Here is a 20,811-nt window from a genome sequence, read left to right on the forward strand (position 1 = left end):
GAGCCCAACTTTGTTCTGAAAGAAGAAGCAACTCCTGTCAGTATTTGCTCTGAAGAAGACATTATCTGCACCCACCTTACTTTATAAAAGGTGAGTTTACTCTATGATTTCCTCACTTCATCATCATATAAGAAGGTTTCACTTCCATTTTTTTCATGTAATCCTCTTAACCATGAGGAGGATTATTATTATCCCCACTTTATAGCTGAGTAAACCAAGGCCAATTCCTCCCAGGTGAGTCAGCTACAGAGTGACAGTCAAGACTTGGACAACAGTCTTCTGACACTAGAATCCATACTCTTTCTGCTGCACTGTGCTGTCTTATACTAACTAGTCCTGGGACCTGGGCGGGTCTCTTATCATCTCTGAGACTGATTTCCTCATCTGTATGACCAGAGAAGTGAAATAAACTGCATTTCCCACTTTTGCTTTGAAGCTACTCTATGAAATTACATGTTGGAGAAACCCTGCAGACACAATCTCCCTCTTTAAGAATCTCAGTGAAAGCCCCTTATCTATTGAAGGCTCCGAAAAGTCCTCCAATAAAGGACATTTTAAGCCAGTCCTTCCCAACCTTACTTGTCTTTAGCAGCTCTTTTCAATACCTGTTAGCATCCTTCAGAACTGGTGTTGCATAGAACTTATTTTAGAGAACGCTCTGGTAGATGATAATTAAGGTCCCATCCAACTCTGGAATCTGACACTCTCATCAATACCCTCATCGTATTGCAGGGAAGACTCTCCTCTGAAACCGTGTCTATTTTAGAACCTATTTTCCTTTCTCTAAACTGCTGTAACAAATTATGATCTGCACCACACAATTTAACTGATCATTAGGTAGCCTGCCTCATATCATCTGCTAATTGTTTCATGTATCCTTTGTTTCTCTCACTAGAAAGCAAATTCCTTAAGGCACAGGGCCATACAGAGACAAAAAGGCCATGTTTGTGCAGCATCATGTAGTTCAGCGATGCTCTTACCATCCTCATTTTATATAATTCATCTAGTAACACTGTGCGGTAAGCAGGGCAGGCACCATTATTCCTACTTTAGAGGTCAGGAAATAAAGGTACCAAGAGTTTTAGCGACTAGCTCAATTCTGAATCCAAGTTCAATTCTCCAACTTGCTCCTTTTCTTGGTAAACAACGGGAATATATAACAATATATATAATCTGGTGAGTGTTTCAAAGGCAGGGGAAACTGAATACTAATGACAAAAGTATATTAAATTTGGACGTTTTCTATTCACCAAATAGTTCAGAAATTGCTTAAAACCAGAAATTTGTCCTCTTGAATTCTGTAATATAATCTGGTGAGTTTTTCAAAGACAGGATCTAAACTTCTAATCCTATGCCCCAGTTCTAGAAGTTAACATCCTTTCTAAAACGTACTCAACTCCAGAGAACATTTGGTACCAAAAACCGGTTTTTAAGCTCTAATGTTATTCAGGGTAGAGGGATCATTAACATTTCTGAGCCTTCCATTTTCTCTCTGAAAAATAATACAATGTTCTGTTCATTACCTCTCCCTAGAGAAGATTAGGTGTAGCCTTCCACGGAATGTAGTGGACGCTGCAGCTGCGTGGGTACGTGCTACTGCTTCTGGGATACGCAGCATGTGGTTACTGGCCTCACTTAGGCCCACAGAGAAATTCTGTGCCTTAAAGATCTTGCCATTTTCGTGGCTAGGTAGTGGTGTCTCACTGTGACTGGAAAGACTTTTAAAATTAAATCAAAGTACAGAATGAAATTCTTACCTTATCAGCTCATCAGGGCTAAAGCAGCTTATATCAGGGAGCCAAGCAGACACTTCACGATTACAGGTAAAGTACTCTTTTAGAGGGTTCCTGCTGTCTTCAGATTTAAGGCCCTTAGAGGTGTTCGGTGTCACAGCCAGCTGCTTTAACAGAGAAGCAGTCTGGTGGCAAATCTCATCAGCATGTTGTGTTGCCACATGTCTGTGGATGCTGATCCGGTCTCTGAAGAGCTGTTGACAGCATTTCCACCGTTTTTCTTTACATTCAAAAGGACGTGCTGGAACTTCTTTGGTTTTGACGAAAAGGGCAAATGCCTGCAATTACATTTCAAATATGCCACCGTTAACCTTAATTTTAAAGCTGGCAGAAGTCTTGGTGAATCCCTTATATCATCTTTCCACATGGGTTTCTAGTTTTATGTCCTATTTTTCTATAGAAGAACTTCCTGAGAGTAACAGTTTTCTTCATAAACTTTATACCTCAGTCTAAAATTTGTTAGGGAGTGGTCTTAAGGAAAGGGCTTGAATTTCAGACAACTATTAGTAAAACATTACAAACAACACTATCAGTCATTTCTAAAAAGGAAATGGTCAAGGAAATTATGGAGTATACTTACTATGGAATATTGAGGAGTTAGTTTTAAATTATGTGGGAAAATATGTATGATATGTTAAATGAAAAACAATGGATCAAATTTGTTTATACAACATAATATCAGCTACATTAAAAAGTGCACTGAAAAAGACTGGAAAGAAATACAGCAAGATGTTTTGACTTGTTTCTTGGAAAACAATTTTATTGTTTTTATAAAAATGATTTATACTCATTGTTTAAAAAAATGAAACAGAAAACTATGGATGTACCATAATTCTCTTAACCAATTCCTAACTAGTGGCCATTTTTGTGTTTCCGATACTTGCAATTATAAGCAATGTTGAATGAGCATTCCATGCATACATCTTTCTATACCTCTTTAACCATCTAATTTAAATAAACATCTAGAATAAAATTTGGGGGGCAAAGAAACATGAAACTTAAAATTGTGATAAACAGTGACTTCCAGAAAAATCGTACCCGTTTATATGCTCACCAACAAGGTGACATTTTATCCACAGCATCAAGTTTTATCAGCATTTAAATTTTATTGTCAATATTTTTAGTGTTGACCCGAATACAAGGCAAAAGAGATATATTGTTTTTATCTGCATGTCTTTGATTGTAAGGCTGAATATTTTTTCATATCAATTCCTTGTTCTTGTATCTGTTGCCTATTTCTCTATTGTGGCATTTATTTTCTTCCCGATTTGTAAGTGGTTTTAGTGACCTTTTGTTGATCATAGTTATCCCAAATTTGTTTCCCAGTTGGTCATGTTTTTCAACTTTGTGGTATTTTTGATGTACAAATAGAGGCTGAATGGGATCTATGATTATCAGCATCTCAATAATTGTTCCTTTCTGGTCTAATGGGAAGGGAGGTATTTATATATAGCTCTGTGTGTGTGTGTTTTAACTTTTTTAATGCATCTGGAGACTACTGTAAAGCATCCAAACATAGGCACTCTTAACACTGGTAACAGATATGAAGCACCACCGTGGGATCACCCTCTAGCACACAACTGTATCTGGAGTGTCTCAGACCGAAGCAGCAGGAAATTACACTGGAGAGCATTTTTTAGACTTTCTTGAAGTTAATCCTTCCAAATAGGAAAAAAATAAAAAAGAGAGAAATAGCATGTATGTCAACGTAAGTGCTTCTTCATGTTAAACTTTGATTTTCAAATCTTATCTGGTCTTTTAAGGCCTCGTGAACAAGGCATTGAGGGCCCAGCAGCAGTTAGGGCCCATGTGGAGTCTGTTCAAGGAAAGACAGACCAGGGCCAGGATGGCAGCTCAGAGGTGGGTGAGGCATACAAGCGGAAGGCAGGCCCTGGTAGGGAGGCAGCTTGGCAGGGTGGGTACACTGATTACATACAGGAGAATAAGCAAATAAGAAAATATTTGGGACCAACAGGACTAGGCCAAATCCCATCAAATAGGGAAGTTATAAATATGGGAAAGGGAGAGTTAGGAAAAACTCTTGTGAGGCTGGAATGGAACTGAAAGTACTGATTATGTGCTCATGGTGTGGTTAATATTGAGATAGTAGGAAATGTAAAAGTATATGTACGGTACATATAGACATTTGTGTATTCATCTATGTATTTCCCTATGCCAGAGGTCCTGGGAGAGGCAACACTACTTAGTAGCAATGAGCTTGCCGCGCCTCCAGCTTTTGGTTTTTGACAGTCCTCCGCTAGAAGGAACCAGAGCTCCTTGAAGAAATGTCTGATTCCAAGGATGGGTCAGGAAAAATACAAGATAAGCCTGGAATACCTTGTTGAGTCAGAAAGTGAGGAAATGCTCAAAGAATGATGGGAGCAAGTCAAAAGGATACAGATACTAGCTTGAAAGGGCTCCCAGCCAAATCTGAGATGATCTGAGGATCAAAACAAATAACAATATAATGGACTATAACTCAACAAATAAAATATAACCTGAGTCCACACAGACAGAAATAAATTGGGAGAAGAGAAAGTTCTTCCTCAGAGCAGAATGCCAAACACTAAATCTAGAAGGAACACAGCAATTATAAAATCAAGAAAATCACCCTTTAGCAACCATCACAGTAACAATCAACTAAGCAAAGAAACATCAAAGAATCTAAAACTAGTAGATGAAACTTGGATGAGGAATAAGATAATTACACAGTCTCAAAGCATCCCCCCCCCAATACTGAGTAATTAAAAGGGAAAAAAAATAATTTTATAGCAGAAAAATCCGACAGACACTCCCTTAATCAAGTAACCAAAGTTAACATTGCCAGCAATGGGACAAATTGCTACTATCAACTACCTGATAGATTGTAGCCACGTGAACACAGCATCTCTTGTGGGATTCTCTTGTTAATAAAAGTACTAATCTGAATCTAATTGTAAGGAAACATGAGTGAAAGTCAAGCAAACCATTCTGGGCTGTTCTATCCTTCTCCTAACCAACAGAACCCAGCCAACTAGATCAGATCAGGAGTCTTACATGGCAACTACCCTTCTGCCTGTCTGTTCTCCTTATGACAAGGTCTCCTGGGTTCCTGTGATTCTAACCCTAGACGGGAAAAGGAATCCAGCCCATCTGTCTAGGATCTGTCCTCAAGTACTCAAACATAAGTGTTGCATAGCTACACCTTGCCCATGATTCTTCTTTGCCAGGCACTGACTTAAGATCATTGGATCATGACCCTGACTAGAACTTGCCTTCAACAGGGCAGCCGCCTCCTGTCTCACTAACCCTCTACTCCCTGGAGGAAAACCCTGATGATCGATGAGCTACTAATAGATGGTATCTGAGTTAACTATACATACATGATCCTGAAACATCAACGGCAATAAAGCAATTTTACCTTTTTCTTGGCAAACGAGTATTTCTTCTTTGTACTGACATCTAACTCGGCTTTGAGACCGCTACTGGGATTGATAAGCCTTGTGTCTTTTAAATCTAGGTCTGAAAATCTTAAAACACAGGCCTCCAGGTCATCTCCTTGGTCTGGTGAAGTGAAAGAAGGCATCTGGTTTGGTTGCAGTAAGGTTCCTTTCAGTTATCTATCTCCTAGGAAACAAGGGAGAAACAACAATGTCAGTCTTTGCTACTTGAAATAAATTTGAAACAAATCAATCAGGCAAATGAGCATGGACCCAGCAGCCCAAGCCATCATAAAGCAGTGAAAGAAACAGAAAAACTCCCTCTTGGAGTTTATATTCCAGTGGGGAGAGAAAGAAAGTAAATAAATGAATATATTGATTAAATTTAAAAAGTCAGATAGGAAAAAGGGCCACGAAGACAAAAAGCAGGGTAGGGAGTCAGGAGTGATGGAGGGGCTCTTAAAAACAGAGAGTAGGTAAAGTCTTTCTGAGGTGGTAGCATTTGAGCAGAAACCTCAATTAGGGGTTAGCCCTGCAAACATTTAAGGTAAATGATACCAGAAAAGCACCAGGTACAACCAAAATCAACCAAGCTGCGTGCTAGTACCTTCAGTTATAAACACTTTGTTCTTTTTGCCCTTTTAGAGCTGTGAAAATTCCATTCCTTAGATGACATAACAACTAAGAAAGCCCCATTTTAATAAACAGAAGAAATTTAAAATACAAAAATCATTAGTATGGCCAAATCTTGTCAAAATGGACATATTACCAACCCCATTCAAGCCCATCATTTCTTTTCTTTTTTCTTTTTTTTTTTTTTGAGACAGAGAGAGAGAGAGCCCGCGCACAAGAGGGGAGGAGGGTCAGAGAGAGAGGGAGAAGCAGGCTCTCCCCCAAGCAGGGAGCCCAAGAAGCAGGGCCTGATCCCAGGACCCCAAACAGACGCTCAACCAACTGAGCCACCCAGGCGCCCCAAGCCACCATCATTTCTTGACTGAATTATTGCAATAGCCTAACTGCCTTCCTCCCCACAGAGTCCAAAGACTTCTCAACATACTCTGATGAAGTCCAAAGTCCTTCCACAGCCCCTCCCACCACCACCTCTCCTCTCTTCTACTACTGTCCCTTTGATCACTCTTCTGATTGCACTATGTCTGGTCATTCCTGAATGCATCACCGGCACCAAAAAAGCAAGGGTTTTCCTTTGTTCACCTCTGCATCCTTAGTACTGCCTGGCATATAGAAGATGCTAAATGTCAGTAAGTACAATATTTGTTGAATGAAATAAACAGCCACTGGGTAGCCTTCACTAAGGACTTGATGTTTGAGCTGAGACCTAAATGACAAGGAGCTATCCATGCAGATTTAGGAACAGAGGCAAAGGAAATAGTACAAATTCCTAAAGTGGGAAGAAGCTTGCCTTTCAGAGAAACAGGATGAAAGAATGGATGCAGGACAGTGATGAGAGAGCACAACCCTATAGGTCAGGGTATGGAGTTTGCAATGCAAAGTAACTGGAGTGTTGTAAACAAAGGTGTAATGGTGGTCTGATTCTGGATTTATCTTGAAAGTAGAGCTGGCAAGATTTACAGACAGACTTAAGGAAAAGGAGGACCCAAGAATGACTCCTACCTACACTTTTGGATGAAGCAATCAGATGGATGGTGTCATTCACTGAAATGGGTATGAGCGACAGAGGAATAGGTTAGGACAGGAAAGTGAAACAAGAGTTCCAGTTACACGTGTGGAATTTCAGTGACCACGGACAAGGCAGTCAGATAAGCAGGTGTGGTGCTCATCGGAGACGTCAGGGCAGGGGATGTTCATATCCATGTAAACGGGGATATGAATACTGAAAATGACTTGAATATTGAATACTGAAATCAGAATATCAATACTGAAAACATTACTAAAGCAATCACCTGTTCCTTCCCAAACAACAACTGAGAAGGGTGAAGGGTAGGATGACGCCCCGAGAGTAACCCCATGGCAGGAGGCTCACGCTCAGGCCGATCTTTCAGTCCCAGGGGCCACAAGCGCGGCGCCGCCCCCCGCGCGCCCGGCCGGGCCAATCGCTCCGCCCAGCTTTCCCGACGAGGCAAAGGCCCGGAAGTGGGAGTAAGATGAGCACGCACCAGCCAGTCCTGGTCCTTTCTTAGATCTTTCTTCATCGAGCCGTCTCCGCCTAGCAATCGTCACTGCTCCCCGTCCCAAGAACCTCCACCGGTCCCCAGCCTGCAGTTCACGGAGGAAGGAACCCTGGAGACGTCACCTCGCCCCGGAAGTCTTCGAAAGGGCCGCCGGGAAATACTGCGAGCCCCAGGGAGGGTCTGAAGTTGAGGCGGGGACTCCAGTGTGCGTGGTGGACCAGCAGCCGCCAGATTTGGCTTGTGGCCGGCGGCCTCCGGCTGGCTGAAGAGGCGGTGCTTTCCGCGTGTCCCCGGAAGGACTTAGAGCGAAAGGCGGGAGAAGGAAGCCGCCGAGAGGCTGAAGAAGCCCGAGGGGGCGGTTGCGTGCAGACCGGACGCTCTCGGCCTGGTGAGCTTCCAGACGCCGGCTCTCGGGGACCAGAGCCCACCAAGCCCGCCAAGCCCACCCGGCCGCCTCTCCTGCCTGCGCTTCCGCACCCGTCGCGAGCGAGTGCGCCTGCGTGCCGGCCACTGCGCGCGCCTCGTCGCTGTGCTCGCACCGGCCGGCGGCCCGACAGTTCGTGCCGCGCTTCCCGCCCGGCCTCGCTCAGCTCGGCAGCGCCCCGGCGTGCGGCATGTCGCGGCGGCGGCACAGCGACGAGAACGACGGTGAGTGCTCTCGGCCCGACCGCCGAGGCCGCGCCCAGGCGGGGGCCGAGGTCTCGGGGACTCGAGGGAAGGGATGGGAAGCCCTCCCGCCACACACACCCCGGCAGCGTTCGGGGAACCGAGCAGGCAGAGCGAGAATGTGGCCGGGCGACTTCTAAAAAGCCCCCGCTTTCCCCTGCCCCAACTCCTTTAGTCGTCGGCCTGGTGGACCTCTGGTCTCTAAGGACTCTTCAGGATTTGGTCCTTAGTACTGCCGAGTAGGGAAGTACACCTGGGTCTGTGCGGGCCACCTCTTAGGCACAGTGACAGGTACCCACTAGTACCAGTGTCTCGTTTTGACCCTCCGACTGCACCTGAAAAGGGTTCTCAGAAGGGAGGGAACAAAGCAGTGAGTGGCAGATACGAATCGCAGTCTGAGCTCTGCTCTACCCGTCATCCGTTGATTTGCCTTCTTTCATGCTGCAAGGAAAGAAATCTGTTATCCACACTCAAGAGGTCACTAATAAACAGATGCACCTTGTTACGTTAGATTTTGAACTAGCTGCAAGTGTATTTCCCTCATGAAGGGAAGAGTGCTGGAAAACTAACTGGAGACCTCTTAGGGATTGAGATCAGGGGTTTTCTCTTCCATTTGGATGGTTTGCGCTCCAGGGGATCATGTGTTGCCACCATAGAAACCAAGGATAATTTTGCTAGTTAAAAACAGGAAAAGATGCTTAATTACAGAAATCCCTCCAAAACGTACATCCACCAAAAAAGGAAGAAACTGAGTAATTCTGTTATTATATTCTAGCATATTGTTCTTTAAAAGGAGTGTGGTATAGTCGTTAAGAGGCTAGACTTTAGAATCAGAGGGTTTAAGTTCAAAGCTAGACTCTACCATTACTTCATGATCTTGCCCAGATTCTGTCATCTCTGTAAACCTTAGTATGTAATGTAGAAGTGTAATGATACAAACCTTCTCAGTTTTGTGAGGTTTAAGTGAGTTAATGCATGTACCAAATATCTCATGATGATACTTATCATCTGTTAATGCTTAAGAGCTGACAAATATTGGCAGATGTCAACGATGGAAGAAAAAATATGGAAGAAAAATTTTTAATTAATTTTCTTCACTAACATTTTCTTGTCCTTGAATTTTGGGGCATTTGGGAGTAGGAGCAGAATCACATGTCTTTAGTTTTAAACAATGAAACATCAGATCTCTGCTAGGGAGTGGCTTGAGAGGATGGATACTCTAGTTCATCCTGTCTTAATACCTAAGGATTCAGAGTTTTAGTGTAATAAACATGGAGACATAGCTGGCAGTGCCCAGACACTGGTGAAAGCAAGTTAAGGGTTGTCTTCACTGCCCAAGTATTATCATGCTGCATGCCTAGGTTTTTTTTTTTTTTTTAAACACATGAGGTTTTTTGTATAACGGACATACAGGGCACAGAAAACACGGTTTTCATATGCTTTGACTTGGATTAATAAAAAACTAATATGCTTGAAGTGATTGCTTGGGGTTTAGGGAACTTGAGTCTTTTAAACTTTTAAAGTTCTTCCCATTTTCTTGCTTTTCTCATACTTTCTTTTCTCCACTCTACTCCCTTCTAGGGCACCCTTAAAGGGAGAGAAAATGTTTCCAGAGGGCAACCTGGAGAATTGAATGTGAATATGTAGAAAACAATTTTTGCTTTTGCAGTTGTAATGGTGGCATAATTTTCTTGGGAGTTAGTTTCTTTTAATACCACCTGGCCAGTAAATCATGGTCCATTTGGGTCTTGATGCAGGAACCTTAGAATAAATAAGACAAAAAGAAGTAAAATGAGTTAATTAAAGTTTACTTTGGTGAATAATTTAGTAGTAGAGGGGCAGTTTATAGTTCTCTTGAATACTATACCAATCTGGAACTTCTATAAATTGCCACAATTTGGGTAACGATCAGCTGGGGTTTACCCTAAATAGTAATCTGAATATTTTAGTTAAGCATCTACTGATTTTTTTAAGATCTGAAATATTAGACGCTTAAATGTTATAGAAGGCTATTTTAAAATAGTCTGAATTCTAATAGCTGTAATTAAGTTGATGCATCGGAGCATTTCTGGATTATTGTCAGCTCTTATCAGTCACCGGCTGTCACGACTTTCCATATGCTTGACAAGATATAATCATTTATTCAACAAATATTTAACAGTGCTAGGCACTGTCCTAACTACTGGCAGTACAGTAGTGGACAATATAAAGGTCAAGGCTCCCTTTTACAGACAGAACACAATCAAATAAAATATAGTATATCAAATGGTGGTAACTGCTATGGAGAAAAATAAAACTGGGTAGAGGGGGTAGACTATTGGTGGACTAGCAAGGTGGATTTGCTGTTTTATGCTCGTTGATCGGGGAAGACCTCACTGAGAACGGCATCTGATCAAAGAATTGCAGGAAGTAAGGAAGCAAACCAGGTGGCTGTATGGGGAAAACCAATGGTCTAAGAAAAGGGAACCACGGGTGCAAAGGACTTAAGGCTGGAGCATTCCTGTCCTGTTCACAGAAATCAAGGAGGCCACTGTCCCTGGAGCAGAGTTGGGGCTGAGGGAGGTTGTAGGAACTAAGATCAGAGAGGTAGCAGAGGATCAGCTCATAGAGGGCAGTTTTAAAATTGTATCTCTTTGTTCAGACTAGAGTGTCCAGGATCCAGGGAAATAAGTTAGGAGACTACCAATCTAGTTCAGCTGGAGTGGAGTTCAATTTATAGAGAAGAAAAGGGAAATCCTAAATGGGAAATTATCATGTGTGGATACTGGTCCAGTGCTAAATCTAACTCATTTCTTAGAATCCCTTTAAGAATGTCTCTGTAGCTTTTCAGTTATGGGATATACATATAATAGCTGTTCAGTACATTGCTTATTTTGTTTGTCTAAGAATTTATATTATCCAGGGGTGCCTGGGTGGCTCAGTCGTTAAGCGTCTGCCTTCGGCTCAGGTCATGGTCCCAGAACCCCATGTCAGACTCTCTGCTCAGCGGGAAGCCTGCTTCTCCCTCTCCCACTCCCCCTGCTTGTGGTTCCTCTCTCCCTGTCTCTCTCTCTGTCAAATAAATAAATAAAATCTTTAAAAAAAATTTTTTTTTTAAAGATTTTATTTATTTATCTGAGAGAGAGAATGAGATAGAGCATGAGAGGGGGGAGGGTCAGAGGGAGAAGCAGACTCCCCACTGAGCAGGGAGCCCGATGCGGGACTCGATCCCGGGACTCCAGGATCATGACCTGAGCCGAAGGCAGTCGCTTAACCAACTGAGCCACCCAGGCGCCCCTTTTTAAAAATTTTTAAAAAAGAATTTATATTATCTATAACCTTTGCCAAAAACCCGTATTAACCCCTTTTTAAGCTACTTAGAATTAGGTCTTTATCTTTTAGACTGTGACTACTTTTTTAACTTAACTATACAAAAAATGATTAGAAGTGAAGGAATTTGTTCCTCCAAGGAAGAGTGTAGTTTGTTTCAGGTGTGATAGTCTCCTCTGCTTTAAATCTTCAAGATCAAGGTACTTTACTTTTCCCTTTTTCCTGGTTGGTTTTGCTACTTTACTTCCTTTTTATAGGGTTGGTCTTTGTTTTCCAGTTTGTGTTTTTTATAATAAGGGTATAAGATGTAGTACAGTATATACATAAAAAGTTAGGATCGCCTTACCGGGAAAAATTACTGGTGTATGGAGATCCTTTCAGATGGTTTTTGTTTTTAAGATTTATTTATTTATTTGAGAGAGAGTGTGTGCATACAAGCAAGGGGAAGGGCAGAGGAAGAGACAGAATCTCAAGCAGACTCCATGCCCAGTGTGGAGCCTGATGTGGGGGCTCTACCTCATGACCCTGAGATCATGACCCGAGCAGAAACTAACAATTAGATGTTCAACCCTCTGAGCCACCCAGGTGCCCCACAAAAATTGGTTTTAATAAAGACCTGTTTCTGTTTCTCTCTCCTATACTAGCCAAGGGTGTCAGAATGAAGTGGCAATATGTAACTTGAATCTATATTGTAAAACTTCTACATAGTTACATTTAATATAAAATCTGTTCTTGCTTTGGGAGCTATCATAGATAGGTTTTCTTAAGGGTATATGAAAATGGGCACCTGGGTGGCTCAGTCGTTAAGTGTCTGCCTTCGGCTCAGGTCATGGTCCCTGGGTCCTGGGATCAAGCCCCGCATTGGGCTCCCTGCTCGGCAGGAAACCTGCTTCTCCCTCTCCCACTCCCCCTGCTTGTGTTCCCTCTCTTGCTATGTCTCTGTCAAATAAAATCTTTAAAAAAAAAAAAAAAAAAAAGATATATGAAAACATTCAGCTAATTCCCAAAATTTTATTGTTAATGAAGGTGCTTTATTCTGCATACCCAGGTTCTCTTCTGAGTTCAATATCCTGCTACTGTCATGAGTTCAGATGTGTCTATAATTTTACCACCCCTCCTTCATATCCTCTCAAATATCAGGTGAGAGTGGGGCATATCTTCTTAATACTTTCTGCCTCCTGCCATTCTCCAAACAAAACTTGTGCTTTCTTACAATCAGAATGGGAAGAGAGAAAATAGGAGTTGCGGTTCAGGGAGGACTATGTCCTTGTATTTTCTAGGTTTTCTTCAGAAATCCTACCTTCTCTCCTACAGCATTATTTTCTCCTTTTCTAGGTTACAAGAGGGTCTGGGAGGGTTGCTTTAAACACTGGGATATGATTCCAAATGGATTTGGGAACAAGCCAGCTGGAGAGTTAACTTAGGAAGGATGTGGAGGGTGGGATGTGAGATAAAGGGTTGGCGGAGTAGATGGGCCAGAAAGAAGGGAATGGTAGTTGAAGTTTAAAGAACAATAATAAAAAACAAAAAACTCTCGTTCAGCTAGTTTTTAACCATCTGCATTTTCCAAACCTTACCAGAATCTGGTTCTGAAGAACACTAGTAGTATATTCTGCTTTCTAGACAGAGTTGCTCAGCATCAGCACTATTGACATTTCGGGCTAGATTATTCTTTGTTGTTTGGAGTTGTCCTGTGCAATGTAATATGTTTAGCAGAATCCATGGCCTCTACCCACTGGATGCCAGTAGCACTCCGCCATTTGTGACAACTAAAAATGTCTCCAGAGATTGCCACATGGCCCCTAGTGGAGGCAAAACCTCACCCAGTTAAGAACCACTGCTCCAGGAAAAAGCTCTTTTAACATCCTGGCTGACAGCTTATATAAATATTGCATTGAATATGCAGGTTTTTTCAATGAATAAATCCTGAAAATAGAAGACCTTTGTATCAAAGTTGGCTCTTTGGGTGGTGGAACCTTTATAGATCCTGTGATGTAGGTTTGAAGCATACTTGAGAATCAAGGTCACTGATTTCACTGTGTCATACATGTCCACTTTACATGGGCTGGTATCTCCAGGAATACATCTCAGCTCTATCCCACTGCATGTGTGTTATATTTTTTTATGGCATTATCCTCTCAAAACTATATTCATCTGGGGCTCCTGGGTGGCTCAGTCGTTAAGTGTCTGCCTTCTGCTCAGGTTGAGCCCCGCCTTCACTGCCCCGTGGGAAGCCTGCTTCTCCCTCTCCCACTCCCCCTGCTTGTTCCCTTTCTTGCTGTGTCTCTCTCTATCAAATAAATAAATCTTAAAAAAAAAACTATATTCATTTATTATTTAAGCCAGATCATAATGATAACAAGGTGTCAGGGTGTCAAAGTGTGGCCTTTTATAGTACTTCCATCTGGTCCTATCTGCATAGTAATAGATTGGTTTTATTCAGCTTAAGTTCAAGTGGTACTTGAAGATCATTTCAGTCATTGAAGAGACTTTTAATACCCAAGCTTAGAATAGCGGAGTGCTGTTTTATGAGAATCACTATATATTTCAAGCCAGATGTTACAGTGGCAAGTAAGTGATTATGAATTCTATAAAAATGGCTCAGTTTCTTTGGCTATACAAGTCTGGAAAAGATTGAAGTTATATTTAACTTACTCCTGGGTAATCCTATATCCAACTGCAGATTTTCATTATTAATGCAGATCCCTAGAACTGTTACAGAGTATTGCTTCCTTGTCCACATGCTGTCCTAATAATCTAATTGGTGGAAGTCAAAATTGAATTACATTGGGAGACTAGCCAACATTGTGTTTATCAGCAGCATCATGTTCCATACTTAACACTATTAATTTAAAATTTTTAAGCTGTAGGTTATTCCACAAAAGAATATAAGGTGTGTGTATTAAGATTTTAAAATGGTAAGAGATAGTAGTAAGAGTCTGAACAATAATAGACAGTCCAGCCTAAGATTGATTGGTAATTCAGCTTGAATTTTTTGGCAACCAAAAGGACAGATAGATGATTGGTAATGATTTCAGTGTGGTAGTTTTGTTTTGTTTAAGATTCTTTGAATGATATGGTTTTTGAACGTAACAGACTAGTGGTTGAAGTAGGAAATCATAAAACATACTTTCCCCCCACCAATTATTTGATAAAGTGCTCAGGATGTTTCTTTGAGTATATGTCTGCTGATTGTGATTCCCATTGCTTGGGATAAACTATACCCTAATGCTGCATAGTCTATAGAACCAAAGCTATTAATTGAAGAGTTGAAAGTTCAAACACGGGCGCTGGGTGGCTCAGTTGGTTAAGCGACTGCCTTCGGCTCAGGTCATGATCCTGGAGTCCCGGTATCGAGTCCCACATCGGGCTCCCTGCTCGGCGGGGAGTCTCCTTCTCCCTCTGACCTTCCCCCCTCTCATGCTCGCTCTCTCTGTCTCTTTCTAATAAATAAATTTAAAAAATCTGTAAAAAAAAAAAAAAAAAGTTCAAACACTTGTGAAACTAGTGAGGAATCCTAATGTTTTATCCTCCCTTTCCCATCTTCTGAAGTTTTCCTCCTCCTTTTTTTGCCTAGTCAAGTCTTTCCAAAGCATTCATCTTGGTTTTGTACCCATATTTCATCAGCTTAATAATAATTTTCATTATTAGAATAATGAGTACTACTGGCACTAAGAGGCTTTAGGACCAAGCAACTGAAGATCAGTGAACAGTTCAGTCTAAAGAATGGGAGTAGCAGCACAGGAGTGTTCCAGAGAATATTCTAACTCCTAGTGGTTAGGATGTTATAAGCAGCATTCCTGTGTATCCCTGGAAGTGGACAGGGCTGCTGCACTGCATAGCTTTGTGGGGCAACACCAAACTGAACATAACGAATGCCTCTTGGAGTTACTATAGTGTCCCTGGGTATGGAGACCTTTGGTGAATCTAGCTAGCCCAGTCAGAGAGGTGGTAGGTCAGTTAAGAGCTTCTCTGTAAAAAAGTAGGGATTCTGGTAGGAAAGAGACAATAGTATTTAAAAAGCTAAATAAAATTTGTGATAGTGGTTTCATCATGTAATGTTAATTTTTTTACATTGTTGAAACAGGGGGACAGCCTCACAAAAGGAGAAAGACTTCTGACGCCAATGAAACTGAAGATCATTTGGAATCGTTAATATGCAAAGTAGGAGAAAAGGTATGTGCCAAATAGGCAAAAACTGTGATGGGCTTAGGGTTGTAGTTGACTGTGCTTGATTCATTTCTGCAGCTGAAACTTGGTGATCTAAGTTTTAGGTGAAACTTGTATTGCCATGCATCTGTATCCCAAAGTAAATTTATTTTAAACCCTTGGGGTGCAGATAATTGAGAGTTAAATGTTTTTAGTAATCTTCATAGAACATGAATATGAGTCTTAGAAGAGACCGTAAGGAATAATTCTCTCAATTTATAAATGAAGAACCAAACAAGTCCTGGATACCTGAGGTAATTTGCTCAGAGTCATATTAAGTGAATCAGATACAGAGACACAAGAGAACCGATGATGTCCTCCCATTTCTGATTCTTATTCTGCTGCCTTAGACTGCTTGCTTTTAAAATTTCATTCATTCTCTTTTTATGGATTTCTAAAGAACAATAACTACCTGATTTGATTTATACTAAACCTGTCATAGTGCCTTATGCATATAAGGCTTTAACTTTTTTTATGACCACATAGAAAATTTTAACTCACTAATTGCTGAGTACTTAACAGATATTTAATATGCTGTCCTCTACAGAGTGCCTGCTCTCTGGAGAGCAACCTAGAAGGCTTGGCAGGTGTTTTAGAAGCTGATCTTCCTAACTACAAGAGCAAGATCTTAAGGCTTCTTTGTACAGTGTATGTATGCAAAAGATTTATGAATCCAGGTGATAATGTATTATCTACTCTTAAATGCTTTGAGAATGTTCAAAAGATATGTTTACGTTCCATATTTCATTAGCTTTTCTTCTAATGGGAAATTTATACAAACGAAATGACCTTTGGTGAACTCTTTTTTTCTTAGAGATAAATAGGACTAAAATTGAGCATTTTCCTTACATTTTGTTTTCTTGGAACCTTAGAATCATTTCAGTTGACTATTTTTAAGTGAGAAAGTAGACACTTTTAACATTCAGAGATTTTTAAGTATGTGCATTTAATTATATATAATACATAGAGTTTAATGTGTGTTTTTAACCAGTAGTACCAAACAAATTTGGAAACTGGTCACTTGAGTAATAGTCCTTCTCAGAAAACTGAAGAAGCTTTTGAAGCTATTACTAGGCATAATCTTTCTTTGAGTTAGGTTAGCTAGAACAAATATCATTATTTAATCCATGAGTATATTAAAGTGGGAAAAGTCTCATATGAAATCATGAAACAGTCTCTTGCAATGGTGGAATTAACAATCCAGGCTTTCTCATCTGTCAGATGGACGGACATTGATCACTGAATTGTATGCTTTGCAAAGAAATGGTTACAACTTTTGGATAAAAGGGGTCTTTATACTGTACATGAAATTATAAGTTATGAGGTATTTTAAAATTTCAAATATGAAGTTGAATTTTAAGTTATTTCAAATATTTTAATTAAATAATGTTAATGCTTACAGTTCATTTTTGAAATTTAAAAATGTATCCACAAATCATAGCGATCAATGGATTTCATTTTAACCTCTCTTAAAGTACAAATAATTTGGGTTCCAGTTTTTTGGGTTTTTTTTTTAAGATTTTATTTATTTATTTGACAGAGACATAGCGAGAGAGGGAACACAAGCAGGGGGAGTGGGAGAGGGAGAAGCAGGCTTCCCGCTGAGCAGGGAACCTGATGCGGGGTTCGATCCCAGGACCCTGGGATCATGACCTGAGCTGAAGGCAGACGCTTAACGACTGAGCCACCCAGGTGCCCCTTGGGTTCCAGTTTTTTAAAGAAATCCAGTTCATATTCAGGAAGACCTGTCCTTAGACTAAGAAATGACTAAGAAAAATTATTTTGCAGTAGTGATCTATAAGGTGGCTTCTGTTTTGAAAGCATTTATTAGAATAGAGGTGACTTATGCTGAAACTGTGATGGAAACCATGGCTTTGGGGGTGGAGAGAGGGTGGTTACTCTCAGGGCACTTTTTTTTTTTTTTTTTTAAACCTAAATTGTCCCTACCACTCTGCTAAGCACCTTGGGAAAACACAAAATGTGTAAGAGAGTCTGACTGATCATGAGCTCCTGTTTGCTTTTCTTTTTGAGAGAATTGAGAGGCTACCTACATTAGGAAGCAATATTTGCTTTTTCCAAAGGTTTATTACTGTAATCCTCTTCCCTGCTTTTCTAATAACCTTAGTGAAAATTAACACACCTAGAGTAAGCAAACTGGGATGTGAAGAAATCTTACTGTGTCCAAGTACCATGTTGACATTCAGCAATTTAACTGATAGGAACTTAGTTGGAAGTGGTTTTAGTTCTGAATTTTTTCTGAGCAGCTAGAATAGTGTTTCTCAAAGTGGAATTCTGATCCTGTGACATTTGGATAGCTAAGTTTAGAAATGGTAAATGTTCCATCTCCCCCTTAATGATTCTGCATTAAAGAAACTTGTTTCACCTGGTGTTCCCCAGATGTTTTTCCATGGAAACATTTTCTGTAGAACTGCTCTTAGAGTTCACTAAACACGTTGGAAGAAAAACTGGTCTAGCATTAGTTATATTTATTTTAGTTTGATAACTTTATAATTAAAGTGTTTTATTTTCTTAATTCTTGGATTAACTAGAATTAAAATGAAAAATTGCAGGGGTCATGTCTGCAACTCTTCTCAACATTTATGCCTTTTCTGAAGTAGTTTTAAAAATACAGCACAAAGTATGGGGCACCTGGATGGATCAGTTGGTTAAGCATCTGCCTTCAGATCAGGTCATGATCCTAGGGTCTGGGATTGAGCCCTACGTTGGGCTCCCTGTTCAGCAGGGAGTCTGCTTCTCCCTCTCCCTCTGCCTCTTCCCCTGCTTGTGTTCTCTCTCTCTCTCAAATAAATAAAAAAAAAACCTTAAAATTTTTTTTTAAAAAATATAGCTCAAAGTAATCCTGTTCCAAAGTTAGTAAAATGATAAAAGATTTATATAATATAGAATTGAGCAACTTAACATGATACTGTTATTTTGGGATTTTCTTGTACTGGGTTCTCAAATCAGTGCACGCCTGTTACCTGAGAAGTTGACAATTTATACAACATTAGTTGGATTGCTGAATGCCAGGAATTACAACTTTGGTGGAGAGTTTGTAGAAGCTATGATTCGACAACTTAAAGAATCATTGAAAGCAAACAATTATAATGAAGCTGTATATTTGGTAAGTTACCTTTTTGGTGTATTTTGACTTAGTGTTGGGATGGAGGGGAGAAGTGAGCTACAACTAAGGAATTTATCCTTTCTTCTGAAATATAGTTCCCCACTCACCACAGTAGCTGCTCTTCTGAAACCATTCTCACTAAAGGTACCACAGAGCTCACCCAGTGGCTTCATTTCACTCTAAATCCTAGTTGACTTTCCTGTAGCATATGATGCTTTACACTCCTTTTTTGTCTGTGTGTTTCTGCAACACCACTGTTTCAGGACCTCCTGCTGCTACCACCTCCCTTCTATTCCTCTGTCTCCTTTTACTGGCTCATCTTACTAATACCCCTTACATTTTGTTTCCCAGGATTCTGTCTTCACTTCACTTTAAACACTCCCCTGAAGCATTCTCATTCTCTGTCATTACGTTATAAACCATCTTTATTTGGATGACATAACGCCCTTCCTGACAAGTTGGTAATCTGAATGTCCTGTTTCAGCCTTTCTCCTGAGCTCCAGACCTGTGTTCCAAATACTACCTGGATAGCCCTAAGATAGCTTGCCTGGAAGTCCCTAAAAGTAATGCATCATTCTGTCTTCTCCCCAAACTGCACACAGGGTCTCCTGTCTACTGCATAACCCATCTAGGGACCTGAGCATTATTGTTTGTCTTCCCTTTGCCCCCTCATCCTGTAAGTAGTCCTCAAGCCCTGTCACTTCTGCCTCCTAATTTGCTCTCTGGTCTGTCCCTTTTCTTTTGTCTCCAGGGCCTCTGGCATATCTCATACCTTCCTTCTCATGCTTTTTTATTTTTATTTTTTTAAGTAAACTCTGTGTCCAACATGAGGCTTGAACTCATGACTCCCAAGATCCAGAGTCTCATGCCCTACCAACTAAGCCAGCCAGGCGCTTCCTTCCTCCTCATCTCTTAAAACAGCCTCTTAATTGATCCTTTGGCATCCAGATTCTCTGCCTTTCACTGTATCTTCTACTGTGGCACCAGACTGGTCTTTCTGTAACTCACTCTGCACATGTTGGTTCTAGATCACAAACCTCAGTTCTTTCCCGTTCTCTAGAGTGGAGGGCCTTAAAAGCGTGTGCTAAAGATGATTCACTGGGTTAGCTGAAGTAAATATTTATCTTAAATGAAAATGGAATTAATAAGCCTTACTAATATGTAATTCATAGATTGACAGTGGGCCAGTGTATATTATATATATTTAAGATGATATTTATGTTTATTTATATCACATATAGTTGGAGGCATGTGATCAAATTGTTTTACTGAATATATTACCAAAAAAGTTAGACACCAATCAGGCTGTAAGATTAAGTCCAGACTGCATACTGACCTTTCATGATTGTCCCAATCTGTTTCTCTATCCTTGCCTCCCATCTACTCTCCAGCTGTATCACAATTACGTGCAGATCCCTGAACACATCTTCTTGAACCCTTCTGCCTAGAATAGTCTTGTTGCTCTCCACTTGAGGCATGCTTCACTCATCCTTTCTGACCTGGTCCAGGTGTTACCTCCTTTACGATGCTTTCCCCTACTCCCTTTATCACTGTTCCTAGAGCACTTTTTATTTACTTTCTAGTACAGGAGTCATCCCTTTGGGTTGAGATTATGCTTCTCCCACTAGACTGTGAGCTCCCACACAACGGGGACTTGAATAGTGCTTAGCAGTGGCACACGAAGGACATCCAGCAGATACCTGTTCAGAAATTTCCATTTCTGTAGTCCAGTGAAAATTTTTTCATAGAGAACGGAAAAGAAGATGATAGGTTGAGGTGGCTCTATGGAATGGGAACCTGCAAGTGCAGATTCCTGTCCTTCATACGGTTTCTGTCACAACTACCCAGCTCTGCTGTTGTAGAATAATATATAAATGAGTGAGCATGCTGTGTTCCAATACATGTTTATTTGTGGACACTGAAATTTAATTTCGTATGATTTGTATAAATCATAAAATACTCTTGGATTTTTTTCAAGCATTTAACTATCCAAAACCACTCTTATAGTTCACAGGCTATGCAAAAGAAAAACAGCAGGCTAGATTCGGCCTTGAGGGTAGTTTTTCAGATCTGTGGTTTCAGTCATTACAAGATTGCCTGTTGTGTGATTATATTACATTTAGATTTAATAGAAATTGTTT

The 20,811-nt window shown here is 40.6% G+C and overlaps 1 protein-coding gene and 1 long non-coding RNA gene across 4 annotated transcripts in view; one reads left to right on the forward strand and one right to left on the reverse strand.

Moving 5' to 3' along the window:
- Nucleotides 1-7,993, reverse strand: part of TSTD2 (thiosulfate sulfurtransferase like domain containing 2) — a 29,342-nt gene extending 21,349 nt beyond the window's left edge. Inside the window, exons 1-3 of one of the 3 annotated variants that reach the window (XM_031023025.2) lie at nt 7,348-7,993; nt 5,194-5,399; nt 1,758-2,071 (exon numbers count right to left, since the gene is read on the reverse strand). In XM_031023025.2, coding sequence (XP_030878885.1) covers nt 1,758-2,071; nt 5,194-5,358 — 479 coding nt within the window. In that variant the 5' untranslated portion in view covers nt 5,359-5,399; nt 7,348-7,993. Of the gene's footprint in view, nt 1-1,757; nt 2,072-5,193; nt 5,400-7,134; nt 7,319-7,347 lie in introns of those variants that run through there. The other 2 variants (XM_031023024.2, XM_031023023.2) reach the window with 2 other exon arrangements.
- LOC145717068 (uncharacterized) lies at nt 7,958-18,647 on the forward strand. The gene is made up of 3 exons (XR_014140067.1): nt 7,958-8,010; nt 15,425-15,513; nt 18,514-18,647. It is a non-coding gene; the product is annotated as an uncharacterized LOC145717068 (long non-coding RNA).
- The last annotated feature ends 2,164 nt before the right edge of the window (nt 18,648-20,811 follow it).

The sequence above is a fragment of the Leptonychotes weddellii genome, chromosome 14, assembly GCF_054177405.1.
Source record: "Leptonychotes weddellii isolate Sample4059 chromosome 14, ASM5417740v2, whole genome shotgun sequence".
In the NCBI taxonomy this organism is placed as follows: Eukaryota; Metazoa; Chordata; class Mammalia; order Carnivora; family Phocidae; genus Leptonychotes; species Leptonychotes weddellii.